At 43.0% G+C, this 19054-nt stretch overlaps 1 protein-coding gene across 2 annotated transcripts in view; it reads left to right on the plus strand.

Moving 5' to 3' along the window:
* The window catches only part of p2rx1 (purinergic receptor P2X, ligand-gated ion channel, 1), a 73501-nt gene that overhangs the window by 44167 nt on the left and 10280 nt on the right, over nt 1–19054 (plus strand). For both annotated transcript variants that reach the window (XM_078548725.1, XM_078548726.1), the window contains exons 4-9: nt 1067–1136; nt 8592–8688; nt 13307–13387; nt 13479–13620; nt 13977–14113; nt 18570–18660. In XM_078548725.1, coding sequence (XP_078404851.1) covers nt 1067–1136; nt 8592–8688; nt 13307–13387; nt 13479–13620; nt 13977–14113; nt 18570–18660 — 618 coding nt within the window. The remainder of the gene's footprint in view (nt 1–1066; nt 1137–8591; nt 8689–13306; nt 13388–13478; nt 13621–13976; nt 14114–18569; nt 18661–19054) is intronic.

A 19054-nucleotide genomic window follows, 5' to 3' on the forward strand; every position in this document is an offset into this window, starting at 1 on the left:
TTTCCTCATACACCATTCCCTGTTCTTTCTCTCTCCTGCTACGATACTACATCAATTATCTTCCTATATAGCATACGATCAACATCATCAATGCTCATACCTTACTGTATTAGCTTGCATCTTCCATGTCTCCATTTGCTGATTGAATTTATCAAGCTCGTTTTAAATTTATACCATTGATATGCATCACTTGCCGCTGCTCTCAATCTGGCATCATCTACACATTTGGACAATTTGGACACAATTCTTTATTCTGAATAAGCTATAAAATTTCTAAACAACAGCTGCCCCAACACTAAGCCTTGTGCCACTCCACTGGTAACTGGCTGCCAGCAAATACCAGCCCATGCACCACGACTCATTGTTGTCTACCAACCAATCATCTGCCAATCCATGTTAATACATGTTTATCTATCCTATGGCTTTATTAAGTGGTCTATTATGTGGGAGGGTGTCAAATGCCTTCTTGAAATCTAGTTAAATAACATCCACTGTATCTGTCCTATCTATAAGGGTTTGTCATCTCTTCAAAGAGATTAGTCAGCATGACCTACACAAATAAGGGTCACACCCCCTTAAGATGATCCTTTATATTATCCCTCATAAGGTTGGACAGGGATAGGCCAGACTCATATATTTGAATTATTACATTAAAACATGTATGTGGATATTGTCCTCTTAAAAACACCAGAAGATGAACCACAAAAACATCACTCCAAGTGTTTTAGATAAAAACTATGAAAAGCAGATCTTTCATAGAGCTCAAACATTCTATGGTAACCACATTGGGAATGGATCTGATATGGGGTGTAACTTCTGTCTCCCCAGTACAGACACCTTTGGAAATACAAGCTCCCTCAGTCCTGCACTCAAGTCAGGTGGTACCTGAGTCACTGAGTGGGGCTTGAACCCATAACATTCACTCAAAGATGAGAGTGCTACTCACTGAGCCAAGGCTTACACCTGAAGCCCAAGCTCTGGTTGGAGGGTGTATGATTTCCACAGACTGGGTATTGATAAATTAAATGGTGGTAAGCTGTCATTTCTTCTGTTGCTTTTACCGTAGCACCAAAGTTCTGGAGAGTGTGAATCTGACAGTGACTGCACAGCAGGAGCGTTTAGCCGATATGGACAAGGTAAAACAACAATACTCATCAACCATGAGCTCTTCCCCAGTCACTCAACAACCTGACTATTGAAAGTGCAAAATTGAAAAATCTGAATCACCTTTCCACACAAATAACATCACAGGGAATCAGTGCTTTCACCAAGTGGTCTACAAGACTTTCCCAGCTGAATCATACATCAAAATCATTACAATTTTATCTTTTTCAATTGTAAAGTGCAACACAGGTACTAAAGACAAATGTCTGGATGTTTCAGGGGTAAGGGATTGACAAGAGGTTGGTGGAAGCCCTGGAAAAATAAACAATAACAACTTGTAGTTATATAGCATGTATGGCGTAATAAAGTATCCCAAAGCCACTTCACAGGAGTGTGGAGTAAATGACCAAAAGCTTAGTCAAAGAGGTAGGATTCAAGAGCATCTGAGAGGATGAAAGTTGCGTAGAGAGAAGAGATTTAGGGAGGGGATTCCAGAATTTAAGGCACAGCTGTCGATGTTGGGAGTGATTAAAATTGGGGATGCTCAATAGGCCAGAATTAGAGGAGCGCAGATATCTCGGAGGATTGTGGGGCTGGAGGAGGCTATAGACATTGGGAGGGGCGAGGCCATGGCAGGATTTGAAAATAAGCATGAGAATTAAAATTCTCAAGCTTATTTTCAAATCGAGGTGTTCCTCAACTGGGAACCAATGTAGGCCAGGGAGCATAGGGGAAATAGGTGAACGGGACTTGGTGCAAGTTGGGTCATGAGAGGAGAGTTCTGGATCATCTCACTTTATGTCAGGAACAACCAATATTGGCCATTTACACTGAATTGACAGGGATTCTGCCAACCTTCACTGAGGTTACGGCAGATGATCAAAAGAACCCTACAGAAATTCAGGACTAAATGATGTGAACAAGATGTTGCCCTTCAAACTTACCCAGATTCTAAAGCTTTTATGCAAAATAGTGGTATCCATGCAGTAAATCACACTGGAGAGAAACTCAGAGGATGTCAGCCTTGGATCACATCAGTGGTCCGAGTGACCACAAGATAACCACAGCTGAAGAAGGTCACTGGGCCCATCTGAGACCCCTCGGCTCCTGGCTGCAGGAGCTTAGACGATTCTGTGGATTTTGTCTCCAGCCCTTTATTGTGGGGGTGGGGGTGTCCATTCCATTTGTTGATCACAGACTGCGTGAAGAAGAAATCCCTAATAATAGTCCTAGCTAGCATTTGTTGCCCACCCCTAATTGCCCTTGAACTGAGTGGCTTACTAGGCCATTTTAATTGCAACTGAGAACTCACAACCATGGGCCCAGAAATTGGACATTGTTGGGCCCACTTTACCAGCTTAAAATGGGTACCATTGCTTGGAAAGTTCCTAGGTCAATGTCTTGTTCCTCAAGGAGCCTCAAATAGGTGTTCAACCCCTTACGCATGCTAATGAGAGGCCTAACACCTGTTCTAGGGCCCCTCTAGGGAATTGGACAGCCCTAAGAGACGAGGGGATAGGATGTGGCCTAGCAATTAGCCGCCACCAAAAAACAGTTTAAAAATTACCATTTTTATTTGAAATATGGCACCTGCCATTGCACATCCCCACTGCCCACTTACTGCCTACTGACTGCCCACTTCCTGTCTGCTCACTGGCCATCCAATGTCCTGCTGAGACTTTGATCCGGCTGAAGGGCGAGCTACCCTTGGCGTGGCGACAGGCCCCAACAGCTTGTCCCCCAGATGTAGATCAGTGTCGATGTCCAATTTCAAACAGGCCCCAGGCTTCGCAGTTTTGGATGCAATTTGGAGCCTTACTATTTCCTTCACACCCCAAACTGGCACTGATCATTCCTACCTCAGTAACATCTAATCCCTCAATGCACAGAATATCCTCTCATGAGGTAACTGCTGTGCTCATGATTTGTTATCCATTTTTGAAAAATCAAACATCAATATTAAGTCAGTTTCTGAAATCATTACTTTGTGATCTGGTTAATGGTGCTCTGTGACTGATCAGCAGGGACAGCTGTAGACACTGTTATGGAGACCTCACTAATTAAACACAGGGGCACCAGCTATTGAAATGTTAGACTCAATCATATCAACACAGGCCAGGCTTGTCCACATAAAGACACTGAGGTGTCATTGAGATAGCTAGCAGAGCTGATCATTCACTGAAGTGTTATATATTGAAGCCCAAGGTTTTTAGACATTACCAGTTAGATGGATTTCCACACTTCTTGCACACCTTTCTCTCTGTGTGCTGTCCATTCTTTTGTTGCTGTTTCACCGCATCCACCCTTCTGCCTTTCTCTTAACCTGACTGAAAGTTAGTCGTTTAGGTAGTCAACATCTTCACCTGCCTACTCGTGGCTTCATGTGCTCTAGCAGTGACTACAGTCTGCAATATTGTGAATTCACCTTTTCCAATTAAATCTTTGTTCACTTCAGGATGTGGAGAGCCCCAAATGAACTGATCTGGCAGCCTTTCATCTGTGGCCTTAAATTTACATTTCCTGGTTGCATTTTTCCGGGCAGAATCTTCGGCTCGGTGAGCGGGGGCAGGGCACGCTCACTGAGGCGTAAAATGATGCGCAGTGATGTCGGGCGTGCGTCCCGACGTCACCGCGCTTCATTTCGATTTTCAGTTTGGCGGGCGCACATGCCGAGTCGGCTGCGCACTCGCCGAACTGTCAAAGGCCGTTTAAAAAGCCAATAAAACAATTAGCTGAGCTGCCCATCCAACCTTAAGGTTGGCGGGCAGGCAAAGAGCCCAGGCGGGCTTCGCAGTTTTCATGGAACCTCATCCGCAGGAGGGATGAGGTTTCATGAGGGTTTTTAAAGTGAAAAATTTTTATTAAAATTAATGGACATGCCCCAGCTCATGTGATAGTTTCACATGAGGGGACATGTCCTTAAATTTTTTTTTTACCTTTATTCAATGTTTTATAAGTGAAAGTAATCTCCCTGAGGCACCTCTGTGCCTCAGGAGATTTCTGCACTCTTCTGCGCACATGCGCAAAAGAGCGCAGGCCCCAATTCAGGCAACCCCTGCCCGTACAGGGAGGGCTCAGCGCTTCCAGGCACACGTCACACTGGCCGGCTTTAATTGGGCCGATCGGCTGCGCATCCGCCCGCACCCACCCCTGCACAACCCCCCGTCGGGGAGAAAATTCTCCACTCAATTTTGTTATAAGAATGTCAACAGGCTCATCTGATTCCCGCCACAGGCCTTGAAATTCATATCAGTAGTTCCGATGATTTGGCTTTGGTGGGAGAAGTGTGCTGAACTTTTCAAAAGTTTTGTCTGGGTTTCTGCTGTGATCCTCCCAGTTATTAAACAAATTTAACCCTTTCTCACCTACTCACAACAGAATGTAGCTGACCCCTTTCCTCTTTGCTAGTGCCTTTTACAAGGCTACTGAATGTCAGTCTGCACTTTTGTTTAAATTTCTCAAAAGCCTGTATGAGATTATCAGCCTGCCATTCATCATAGGCTAGAGCTGTGTATTTATTGCTGCAACAGCCATTTAACTTTTGTGCGATTTACTCAGTATTTCTCTCTTCCCTTGGCATTAATTCTGGTTAATTTTTCAATCCAATTCAGCATTAAGTTTGTTTAAAATGTTTGGGGTTTCACTCACAAACATCCCGCTGCCACCATGTTATGCCTTCTCATAAGTTAAAAATAATCACTTTAGATTCTAAGTATTGCTTTATCAAGTGTATTTCTTGCTGGTCTCCATGTGGCTGGTAGACTGATACATTGTTGCTTGGCACATTACTGCAGTGTGACAGTGAATATGGCACCCCAAGATATATATGTCCACATAACAATTAGTTCTAGCTCTTTATGAACAATATAACAATATAACAGCTGATGAGCTACACTAACCACTTCTGTGTAAACTTTTCAGAGTGGGAAGTTGGTTATGTGTTTCAGATCCATAAACAACAGCATGAGGACAGCACTCACCCCAGCTGAGAGGCCTGAGGCCAGCCAGAAATTGGGCCTCAGGCCTCTTTGCAATAATCTAGATGAGCTGCTGGTTGCTGCACAACTTTCCCAGTGGAAAGAATCAACATCAGGCCGTCTGTCTGTCCAGCAGTGACTGTTAGTCCCTGGAGATGGGGAGGTGAAGTGGGAACAGGCTGTCTCTGCCCCTCCTGACCTGACAGCACTGATAGGTGACACAGTGAGGCCATACTGACACCTGAAGGATGCTAAACAGAGTGGGATCAGCAACCAATGTCAGAGCAGAGAACCAAAACAGATGTTAGGTCCCCTCCATATGTAAGAAAGGAAAGGAATTCCAATTACTTAACATCCTTCATAACCTCAGAATGTTCAAAAGCACTTTCTAGCCATTAAATTACTTCTGAAGCGCCGTCACTGTTATAATGTTAGGGTCCTAGCGCCTGTTTTAGGCAGCTGCTGAGAAAGTGGCAAAACAGCGAATGCCAAAAGTGGAGGGGGTGGGGCAAGAGTCAATGCAGCAGCTCCTGAAAGGTTTTGAGTTACTTCCAGGAGTTGACTTATCTCCAGTGAAACCTCCAGCCCTACACTGTTTATAGATGTGGGTCAAATGAATAACTGAGGCCAAACCACTTTGTACCAGCCCTAAAAGCTTATCGCGATGCACAGTGACGTCAACTCTCCATAAATGGCTTGGGGAGCAGAACACCAGCAAGGAGGAGAAAAAAATACAGACTGCTATCTACAAATTCTTTTAAAATTTCAGTATAAACCTCTGGATAACTCTTCTTGATGTCAGATGTAGTGACTACTGAGAAGGGTTTGAGGATCAGATAATTGACCCTGGGATGATATGCTGTCTAAAATTTATCTTGTTAGAAAGCTTGCAATTGTTGCAGTCTAAGATGTATCACTTGGATTCATCCTATCGCCAGAGAACAGCACTGGGCTGCATGGTAACATTGTGGTTTGTGGTTTGTAACTATAGTAAAGTGCTGCAAAGTGTTGGAACACAGTTTGCTCAGATATGTCAGAGTACACACACAGGCAGAAAAGCTGAATTATAAAACAATTCACCTCTCAATGCAGAAAGACCTTCATCAACATTCAGTGAAACATTTGGTCCAAAAAGAATGAACTATATCCAAATTTTTTTCATTAGGAAAGTTGAACGTCCATAAACCATCGTGTCTGGCGTCCAGTATTATCAATACCATGGGGTGAAATGAGGAGGGGGCAGGGTTAACAATTAAAGGCCCACCCTATTGATTGAATACAGGAGAGGAGCAATTATTTTACTGGGTAAATGATCCAGAGACACTGCCCTGCCAGAAAATGTTGACATCACTTTTGCATTCAAATGCGCTCAATATAATCAAAAAGACCCTTTGACATCAAAAGATCAATTTGGAATGGGTTTTTCATGTGGTCAGCAGTGCTCATTGCCATCTTTGACATCAAATGTAATCAAAAGTGCTCAAAGTCATTAAAAGCACTCCAAAGTATCAAATGCGATCATTATGCCTCCAATACACTCGCCCATGCCCTCCCTCCCTCTTCACTCAGGCCCTACTCAATCATCCCTCTGCCTTCTCCACCCTCTACCCCCACCTGGATTTTGTCACCTTGCCCAGACGTGAGACAGTTCCCACACCCATCCCCCCACTCCTCCCCCAGCTGCTAGACCTGGGACCCTGCCTGGTACCCCCACTGCCATTAACTCAGGCCTGCAGTGTGGACCACACCATAAATGCACTATTCCCTTTCTATTTGTCTGACTTATATTTTACATCTGAGTAATGGAGTTGAGTTTATTTGAGGAAACAATTAGAATAGCACATAGGGGAGTGAGTGTTGTCAAGATGGAAATTCAGGAGGCACCTACATTATTATTATTAGAAAAAAATTGCAGGGCTTGGGATTGGAGGTAACTTTGTGATAGGGTTTGGTAATTGGTTGGGAGGTAGGGATAAAGGGAATGTTGAAATAAAAACACGAAATGCGGGGAATGCTCAACAGATCAGGCAGCATCCATGGAGAGTTAATGATTCAGGGTAATCAAAAAGGTTAATGGACTTTGGCTGGAGGTTATGCTTCAGTTATGTCCAGCCTTGGTCAGACCCCATCCGGAGTACTGTATTCAGTTTTGGATATTGAACCTCAGAAGGATATGTTGGCTTTGGAGGGCGTGCAGCACACATTCACCAGGATGATACCAAGGCTTGAAGAGTTCAATTAAGTGGACAGGTTGCATAAATTTGGTTTGTATTCACTTGACTTTAGAATGTTGAGGTGTGATCTAATTGAGGCGTTTAAAATGATAAAGTGATTCAATAGGGTATCAACTCAGAGAAACCTCTGGTGGGGAAATTCAAAACGAAGAGACTCAGTGTTAAAATTAGATCCGGTCATTCAGGAATGAAATCAGGCAACACTATAAGAGAGAGGAAACCTGGAACCCTCTTGCCAAAAGATGGTAGATGCTGGGGAAGTTCCATTGAAATTTTCAAGAGTGAGATTGATAGAATTTTGTTAGCTCGGGGTATGCAGATGGATCAAATGGATAGTTGGATGGTGGAACAGGCTGGAGGGGCTGAATGGCCTACACTTGTTTCTATGTTGCTAAAGGGAAAAAGAAAGTAATTCGTTCAGGCTGTTTTCATGCACTGCCTTAGGACCAGGAGAAGGCTAACACAGGGATAGTACAGAACATGGGGGTTAATGTTTCAGGTCGATGACCTTTCATCATTTTCTGTTTTTATTTCAGGTTTCCAGTATCACAGTATTTTGCTTTTGTATTGCAGAACATGGAGACTTCACCATCTAGCAAATTTTACCCATTTATAGACCCTTAAAATTCCATGCACTGTGATCCTGAATGGTCATGTTAGCCCATGGGAACTATTTTAGGAACACCTCTGGCACCTGCCCAGCCCATATCTAGGCTTTGCTCTAAGTGGGAGTAGGAAGGGTATACCCAGCCTCCTTCACCCACTAATCTGGCAGTGCACTGATCCAGCCCTTGTACAAGCCCTGGGGAGAAGACCAGGACAATTGCCTTCCTTGAACACCACTGGCGGGACCCACATTAACCCTTGTGGAGACCAGTCCCCATGTGTACTGACTGCCACCATTATGACACCAGGGCTCTTCCAGGGCCAGGGGTGGGAACTAACGCCTCACTGTTTGCATTTGTAAGGGAAAAACTGCAATTTCACAAGAAAATTCCTGGAACCACAGGAGAGCAGCATAATCATCTCTCTGCCATTTCCCTTGGAGATTCACTGTTCTCCCATCAGAGCTACTGATTGAGACTAGAAACCCCCCCTTCCCCCATCCCAGCCAAGGAACATGGAAGCCAAAAGTGTTAAACTACACATTGTACTAAAAATGGAGAGCAATGTAAAAATTATTAAGAGATAAGGCAGAATAAACAAATGAAACATGATGCCTAGAACACAGTGTATGCTCTTTGACTGAAATTATGGGAATTTTTGGCCTTGTCAGGCATTATGAATGGGAAATGTCGGAACAACGCTGAAGGAAACAAGACATGTGAAATCTTTGGATGGTGTCCAACTGAAAATGATCACAACATTTCAAAGTAAGGATTATCTGATTCCAGGTCTATAGCAACTTTTGTCTTGCTCCCAAGAGAGAAATATCTTCCTGGCATCGAAACCACATCTATTTTCTTCCTGTTTACAGCACCCCAAAGAAATTTAGCACAAAGAAATATTTTGTGCTGAGGCCATAATGAGCTTTTTAAGTTATTAGGCTCTTGATCCTGGTGTTCAGACTAGTTTAATCATTCACTCCCTTCACCACCAACGCACAGTAGCAGCAATGTGTGCCATCTACAAGATGACTTGATTCAGACTCAAATGCTCACAAACACACACACACACACACGCACACACACTCAAATACTCACACACACACACAAATACTCAAACACATCCAATCAAATACTCACACACAGACATACGCAAATACTCACACGCACACACTCAAATACTCACACACACACACACACACACTCAAATACTCACACACACACACAAATACTCAAACACATCCAATCAAATACTCACACACAGACATACGCAAATACTCACACGCACACACTCAAATACTCACACACACACACTCAAGAACTCTCACACATTTACACTCAACTATTCACACACACACACTCACTCACACTCAAATACTCACATACACACTTACTCACACTCATACTCACACACACTCAAATACTCACAAACAAACACACACCGTCCCAAACCCCCTCTCACACACACACACATGCACTCAAATATTCACTCATATATATTCACGCTCAAATACTCACATACACACACACACTCAAATACACACATTCAAATGCTTACACTCTCACACACACTCCAATGCTCACACACACAATCAAATACTCACACACAGACACATACATGCAAATACTCTCACACGCACACTTAAATACACACACACACACACACTCAAGTACTCACTCACATATAACCACACTCAAATACCCACATACACACACACTCAAATACACACACTCAAATGCTTACACTCACACACACACACACACACACACACACACACTCCAATACTCACACGCACTCAAATACTCACACACGCACACTCAAATACCCACTCACATTATACTCACTCAAATACTCAGACTCATACTCAAATACTCACAAACACACTCAAATAGTCACATGCACACATACACACGCTCAAATACATTACACTCAAATACTCGCTCACATACACACACACACATGCACTCAAATACTCACTCACATACACTCACACTTAAATACTCAGACACACATGCACACGCACACATGCACACACACACAGACACACACACACGCACACACATTGGGAGGAGGCAATGGTGTAGTGGTATTGATGCTGGACTAGTAATCCAGAGACCAAGGATAATGCTGTGGAGACCTGGGTTCAAATCCCACCATGGCAGATGGTGGAATTTGAATTCAATAGAAATCTGGAATTAAAAGTCTAATGATGACTATGAAACCATTATCAATTGTTGTAAAAACCCATCTGGTTCATTAATGCCCTAAATCTGCTGTCCTTACCTACATGTGACTTTGACAGCAATGTGGTTGACTCCTTGTTTGGAGGGCAATGAGGGATGAGTAAAAAACACCCACTCAAATGCTCACATATACTCAAGCTCAAATACTCTCACACAAATAGACACACACACTCAAATACTCTCACTCAAATATGTACACACACTCAAGTATACATGTGCACTCTGACTTATACTCAAATACTCTCCCTTTAAACAGGTATTTTGCTTCACACACACACACACTCAAATACTCACACACACACACACAGAGTCAAACACACTCAAGCACTCATGCACACACACACAGACACACAAAAACACTTATACAAGGGTGCTCACTCACAATCACACACACTCATACACACACTCAAACAATGACACACAGACACATTCATACACTCAGGCTCACACATTCACATACATTCTCATATACGCTCACACACACATTCTCACTCACATACATTTAAACACTCGCACACACAAACACACACACTCATTGTGATAATCTGAGGTGTAATACACTTTTAAGGGAATGCAAGCAGATTGACCATGTGACTGTAAGACCCAATAGCTGTGTAGCACAGGCTACCATGTTAATGTTAATCTAGAGTAGGGTCTGGTTGGAGAAGCACACATCATGTTAGTTCTGCCGAAGAGCCATGAGGGCTCGAAACGTTGACTGATTTCTTCTCCGCCGATGCTGCCAGACTTGCTGAGTTTTTCCAGGTAATTCTGTTTTTATTTTGTTTTGGATTTCCAGCATCCGCAGTAGCTTTTAGCTTTTTGTTTTTATGTTAGTGCTCTGTTGTTTGTGTAAATAAATAGCATGTGCTTCATTTCATATTAGTCTCTGCATCTGCTGTGTACTGTAATCGAAATGCCTGGCGACAGATAAGCGTGTAACCGGTTCATGAGCAAAGCGACCCCATAGTAAAACATAACACTTATGCGCGCACACACACACACACACATACATTCACATAGACACTCACTCTCACACATGCTCACACTCACACAGACACATGCACTTACACAGTCACACACACAGACAAACACGTTCAAACACTTATGCACACATGCACTAATGCACTCACACTCACCTGCACTCTCAAACTCTCACATATGATCACACACGCAAACACATGCATGCACACACACACACATACTCACACACTCATGCACACACTCACATGCACACACTCACACACACACACATACACTCGCACATCTCACACACACATACACTCGCACAACTCACACGCAGACACAGGCACACATACACACACTCATGCACACATACACACACTCACACTCACAGACACACATACTCATAGACACACACACACTCACACACTCACACAGACACTCACACACACACTATCACACAGACACACACTCTCACACAGACTCACACTCTCGCACAGACACACACTCTCACACTTTCATACAGACACACACTCATACTCACCCACACACTCCCACACATAAACTGAAGAATAATATATACCTGAACACTTTCTGCCAGACTTGCTGAGTGTCTGTACCCTTTTTCTTTATTCATTCACGGGATGTGGGTGTCGCTGGCTGGGCCAGCATTTATTGCCCATCCCTAATTGCCTTTGAGAAGGTGGTGGTGAGCTGCCTTCTTGAAGCGCTGCAGTCCATGTGGTGTAGGTACACCCAAAGTGCTGTTAGGAAGGGAGTTCTAGGACTTTGACCCAGCGACAGTGAAGGAACGATGATATATTTCCAAGTCAGGATGGTGAGTGGCTTTGAGGGGAACTTCCAGGTGGTGGTGTTCCCATTTGTCTGCTGCCCTTGTCCTTCTAGATGGTAGAGATCATGGGTTTAGAAGGTGCTGTACAAGGAGGCTTGGTGAGTTTTTGCAGTGCATCTTTTAGATGGTACACACTTCTGCCACTGTTCGTTGGTGGTGGAGGGAGCGAATATTTGTGGGCAGGGTGCCAATCAAGTTGGTTGCTTTGTCCTGGATGGTGTCAAGCTTCTTGAGTGTTGTCCAGGCAAGTGGAGAGTATCCCATCATACTCCTGGCTTGTGCCTCGTAGATGGCGAACAGGCTTTGGGAAGTCAAGAGGTGAGTTACTCACCACAGGATTCCCAGCCTCTGACCTGCTCTTGTAGCCACAGTATTTATATGGCTAATCCAGTTCAGTTTCTCGTCAATGTTAACCCCCAGGCAATACCATTGAATGTCAATAGGTGATGGTTAGATTCTCTCTTGTTGGGAATGGTCATTGCCTGGCACTTGTGTGGCACGAATGTTACTCGTTTCTTCTGTTTCTGATTGGCAGTGGCTCCAGTATCTTAAGAGGGAGAGATTTCCATGAGCGACTAATAACATTTATGAATGCACAGTGGGTATGGTGATGGAGGGGAGACATGTCTCTGATCAGATTTCATCCAGCCACACTTGTTTTACATGGGAATTGTGCCCACTAGACCTGGCGCGCTCAGCGGATGAGCGCATCCTCTGCTTGGGACTGGCGCTGGGCTGTGGCACTATGGGTAAATTTGGGGCGTCTGTCTGCCATATGCCGTTGGACAGTGGTGTTTACTAGCTTTCCTGGGGAAAGCCTCCATGGAAACAACTCCTCCTTATTTCCCGTCTCTTGAGCATCTCTGATTTTAATCACTCCGCCATTGCTTGGGCCCTGAGCTCTGGAATTCCCTCCCTAAACCTCTCCACCGATCTATCTCTCATTTCACATATGACAGCCATGTGGGATAGGCTTGATGGACGTAATGGTCTTTTCCTGCCCATAATTTTCACGTGTTTGTTTGGAAGACCTCAGAGTTAGTAGATCTTAGTGGTAAATTCAGGACTTTAAGGGCGGGGGGAATTTAAATTTTGGACAATAGTGAGAAATGGATAATATCAATTCAGCTTCCCATCATTTTTTCATTCCTAGTCAATAAAACTGAAAATCCGGAGTTGTGATATCAACCCCATTTTACCCTATAACCCAAAGCCAAAATGATCTCCACTGATTCTACCTGTCGACGCAAGCAGGAAATTCATGTTATTCAAGGCAGTTTGTCCCCTGTACTGATTGCAGGCGTCTTCTCTCCTATCTCCCCCCAGTCCACCATTGTTGATGGCTGCAGAAAACTTCACCATTTTTATCAAGAACTCGATCACTTTTACAGCCTTTGGTGTTTCAAGGTATGTTCAGGAACGTTGTTTTTTTTAACTCACAATCTTGAATTGGAAAAAGCAATACATTTTTAGCTTTACCAAAAGCTCTGTTTTCCAGGCGGAATATAGTGGAATCCATAACCAACGCAGCTCTGAAAAATTGCACCTACCATAAGGTCCATGACCCTCTGTGCCCTGTGTTTCGTTTGGGTTACGTTGTTGAAGAAATTAAAGAGAATTTCTCTGTCCTGGCATACAAAGTAAGTCTAGGCTCTCTCCAGGGGCATTGGCCTTCAGTTAACCAAGGGGACTGAAACAGCAACAATAGTTGGCATATTTAGGATGATCTAGGCTGCACCATTTAGGGTAATAAAGCACCTGTAAATGATATTATACTTTAACACCAAGATTTGGAACTCCTTTCCTAACAGCACTGTGGGTGTACCTACACCACATAGACTGCAGCAGCTCAAGCTCACCATCACCTTCAGGGCAATTAGGGATGGGCAATAAATGTTGGCCTTGCCAGCAATGCTCACATCCCATGAAAGAATATTTTTAAAAGCTGATGGAGTAATTCTGCTCACATTATGTTTCTGTATCTTGCTTTGTGAAGGGGGGCATGATTGGTATTGTGATCCATTGGGATTGTGACCTGGATTGGCCTGAAGAATACTGTGCACCCACCTATAGCTTCCATCAACTTTACGGGGGTTTAGACAAGGAGAAAGTATCAGCAGGTTTTAACTTCAGGTAAGAACCTCACAATTTGACCTCGGCCAGTTGATACCACTTGTGTTTAGTGAAATGATGCAGCAAGTTGCTGGGTAGTAGAGTGTGTTGGTGTAGTGACTCATTATGCGATTCAACTCTGTGATTCCCCATAACTGGGGGCCCAATCTCAGTCGGACAAGAATGAAAAGACTTACATCAGCAGGGAGAGCTCAGAGGTTGGGTGAATCTCCCTGTATCTCTGGCAAAAAGCCCACTGGAATTGCTCAGAAAGAGACCATGATCTTGATACATCAGGCTGCAGTCTCATTTGGGAGACACTTGGCATTTGTGGTGGAGGTGGAGGCTTTGCCTTCCTCATAATCCCTGACAGACAGCACCCACTTCTCTAGTTGGCACCAGGCTGATTAGGGACTGGCAGTGCCAGCCAACAGCAGGAGCACGAGGTGGGTTGGAATGAGGTAATTGACTCTTCCTTCCTCCTGTCCAATGAAAACAGTCACATGAAAATCTACCCCAATACTCGTTAATATTAAGTGGTACGCCCTTGTTTTGATATCCAATGTCTCTTGTTATGAGGTCTAACACGCCATTATCGATTGTCCACCTGTGATTTTGTTATGATTGGTTAAACACCTAGTGTTCCATCCCCACTTTCCAATGTTTTCCATTTCGATTATATTTCTATCTGCCATCCTTCTGTCCAAAAAGCACTACCTCCTGCTTTGTTGTGTTAAATTGTACCTGCCTTTGTTTTTCCCACTCTGTTAATCTATGTCTTTTGCAGTTTTCATAATTTAATGCATTTCCTGGGATGGGAGGCATTATCTTACAAGGAAAGGTTGGACAGGCTGGGCCTGTATCCATTGGAGTTTAGAAGAATGAGAGATCTTATTTTGAAATATATAAGATCCTGAGGGGACTTGACAAGGTGGCTGCTGAGAGGATATTTACCCTTGTGGGAGAGACTAGATCTAGGGGACACATTTTAAGACAGAGATGAGGAGAAATATTTTCTCTCGAGGGTCGTGAGTCTGTGGAACGCTCTTACCCAGAGAGTAGTAGAGGCAGGGTCATTGAATATTTTTAAGGCAGAGTTAGATAGATTCTTGATTGACAAGGGAGTCAAAGGTTATCTAGGAAGGGAAGTGGATTTAAAACCACCATCAGATCGCCCATGATCTTACTGAATGACTGAACAGGCTCAAGGGGCCGAATGGCCGACTCCTGTTCCTCATTTACATGTTCTTATATCTGTATGTACCATACCTTCCAACTTAACATTTGCTGTAAACTTTGACATACCCTCCCGTGTTCCCAAATTCAGGTCATTTATACATAGAATCATAAAACAGTACAGCACAGAAGGAGGCCATTTGACCCATCGAGTCTTTACTGTATCTTTTGGAGAGGAATCCAATCAATCCCACTCCCCAGGTATTTCCCTATATCCCTGTAATTGTTCCTCCTTCAAGAATGCATTGAACTGAATCTGTTTCCAGCAATTTGTCGGTCATTGCATTCCAAACCCAAACTATTTGTTGGACAAAATGAAGAGTTTAAGGCTCCATTACTGACCCTGGTGTTGTCACTTCCATTCAATCCAACAATCCCTCTTTAATTCCAACACTCTAGCTCATGTTCCCATCCATTCTGTTACCTGCTTCCAATTCTACACAACCCAATATTTGCTAGAAGTCTCTTCTGTGGACCCCTTGCAAACAGCTTCTGAAAATCCATGTATATGTCAACCATTGGTCCTCCGCTATCCAGGGCCTTTGGGATTTTGTTAAAGAACTCCACCAGATTAGTTAGCTATGACCCACTGCTTTCATAAAGCCATGGTGGCTCCCCTTAATTAAACTGTTTCCAAATAATCATTTATTCTGTTTCTCGCAACGGATTTGAACAATGTTTCCATTATGTTTCCTGGTCTATTGTTACTGGGTTAGTTCCTTCCACTTTTTTAAAGAATGCCCTAATGCTTCACCTTCTGATTTCCTGGCAATACCCTAAAATTGAGCGAGCTTTGGAAAATATTAATTCAACTCAAATTTCCTCACTTATTTTCTTAGAGCTTCTAATAAAAACCATTTGGGTCCAGAGATCTGTTTGGTTTTAATCTCCTTATTTCATCCATTATATTTTTTCTGTTTAACTTTAGTCCCTTCATTAACCAGTTATTCCTGGTATAGTGCCTTTCCCAATGACAGATTAATATAATCCTTTCTATTACCTAAATGTAAAATCCAAAGAAGGCAGTGAATTGCTGGTACCATGAGATGATTTTGAGTGTCTCCAGCTGGTAATGGTCTGAAAATGGTGTTTGGTCGCTTATTCAGTCCAGTTCGGCAGCTGCTCTGACCTTCACCCATCTTGGGTCCTGAGATAGGTGGCCATGTGTAATATACAAATCAGTTACACTGGACTCAGATTCAAATTGTTGAGGTATGTTTATGGCAGCGTTGAAGAGCTTAACCTGAGATCCTTAAACTGGGGCTGCTCACAGGAGTACTTGGAAAACTTCGAGGGAGGCAATGGTGTAGTGGTACTGTCGCTAGACTAGTAATCCAGAGACCCAGGTTAATGCTCTAGGGACCTGGGTTTGAATCCCACCATGGCAGATGGTGGAATTTGAGTTCAATAAAAATCTGGAATTAAAAGTCTAATGATAACCATGAAACCATTGTCAATTGTTGTAAAAATCCACCTGGTTCACTAATGTCCTTCAGGAAATCTGCTGTCATTTCCTTATCTGGCCTACATGTGACTCCAGACCCACAGCAATATGGTTGACTCTTAAATGCCCTCTGAACAAGGGCAATTTGGGATGGGCAATAAATGCCAGCAATGCCCACATCGAATGAAAAAAACAACAAACTTATTTTTTTAGCTTGCATGGGGCCCTATTGACATCATGGGAACCGCAAATTGAATGAGCCAATATTTCTAGCAGATTCTCGTGTTGTTCATTTGAAGGCCCACAACAAAATGGCTGGTGGCTGGACAAGGTTGGATGTGTGCTTCATCATGTTATTGTCCAGCCCCAGCTGGAAGCAGGGGAATTAAAAATTCACCTCACGGAGTTTAAAATAATAGAGAGAATTTGCACTGGTGGATTAAAGAACAACTCTCCCTTAAAGTAATTGAAAACAAAGGGACATAACCTTAAAATTGAACTAAGGCGGATCTAGAAAAAAAATCTCTTCACACAAGAGATTGTAAAACGCCTTCTGCATGTTGGCCTGGCAGACAAGATGTGAAGTCAATTAAGGTGTTTGGAGAGGGAGACTATAGAGCTAGACCATTCATGGATGATATCAGGAAGCATTTCTTTACAAAAGGGTAGTGGAAACCCAGAACTCTCTTCCCCCAAAAACTGTTGAGGTTGGGGATTAACTGAACATTTCAAAACTGAGATTGATAGATTTTTATAATAAAAGCAAAATACCACAGATGCTGGAAATCTGAAACAAAACAGAAAATGCTGGAAAAACTCAGCAGGTCTAACAGCATCTGTGGAGAAAAAAAACAGAATTAAAGTTTCGAGTCCTTACGCCTCTGAAGAAGAATCATAAGGACTCAAAACATTAACTCTTTTTTTGTCCTCCATTGATAGATTTTTGTTAGGCAAGAGTATTAAGGGGTAAAAAAAAACCAAGGTAGGTAAGATCGGCTGTGATCTAATTGAATAGCAGAACAAGCTTGGGGGACCAAATGCCCTAGTCCTGGTCCTAGATTCCAATCTCAATACTTAACTGGAAGGGATATGGAGTATCAGATGGAGCTGGTAGAGTTAGCAGAATCAGTAGGGTGAATGGCCTACTATTGTCTCTGTGATGTAAATGGGGATGATTCCCCATGTGTTGTCCTAGGTCATCTTTTGTTTTTGAGATTTTTGATACCACTAGTAACGGTCCTAAATTATAGGATGTGAGGACAATGAACTTCATCCAAGCTGAGTCACAAGTATTGGTTTCTGAACAGGCTGAGCTTGAACAAGCTGTGCCTGCTGGAATTCTCCTGTACTGCTTTTAACACATCCACTTTCGCACAATCTGGCGCAGAAACAAGATGACAACAAAGACAGTCCCAAAAGAGCAACATACGGTACATGCCGAAGGTATGTCTTTCAGATGAGAAAAGCTCCATCTGCTCTCTCAGGTGGATGTATCAGATCTTGTGGCACTTTATTTCAAAGGAGGGCAGGGGAGTTCTTTCCTCTGTCCTGGTCAGTATTTATTCCTGAACTAACATTAAAAACAGATTACCTGGACATTACTGTTTGTGGGAGCTTGCTGTGCGTAAATTGGTTGCTGCTGTTCCTACATTACCACAGTGACTGCACTTCAAAAGCACTTCATTGGCTGTAAAACGCTTTTGGAGTCTTGAGGTTATGATAGGCGCTGTATAAATGCAAGTCTCTCTTACAAGATCAGCCTGAGTTCAATAACATCCCCTATGTTTTATTTCAAAGGTATGCTAAATACTATAAGGAAAATGGCACAGATGTGAGAGATCTTTACAAGGTCTTTGGAATTCGATTAGATATTATGGTCAATGGCAAGGTAAGATGCCTGTATTTTTACGTGATGGTTATCAGATGAAGGGTATCAATGTTGGGAATTGAATTTAAATCAGGCACCACCTGGCAAGGATAGGATAACCAGAGATAGCATAAATAATTTTCTACATTGGTGTAATGATATACCTTTATTTTTCCCTTCACAAAATCTCGTGCTGAATTTTCCACTGATCAGTTCAGTCATTTCTTATGAACAAGTTTTCCACTTTTTACCAAATTGTGGTGAGTTTTCTGCTAGTTAGCTGGGGGCGCTCCAAGAGCCAACCAATGATTTTCATCTCATTAGCCAGGTCTGGAGTCAAATCTAGATCCCAGGAAGATCAGCATGGTGTAATTGCATCAAAGGCTTTGAATCTACAATTTTCACTTGAGAAAAT

Source organism: Cetorhinus maximus, chromosome 9 (assembly GCF_964194155.1).
Source record: "Cetorhinus maximus chromosome 9, sCetMax3.hap1.1, whole genome shotgun sequence".
Lineage (NCBI taxonomy): Eukaryota > Metazoa > Chordata > Chondrichthyes > Lamniformes > Cetorhinidae > Cetorhinus > Cetorhinus maximus.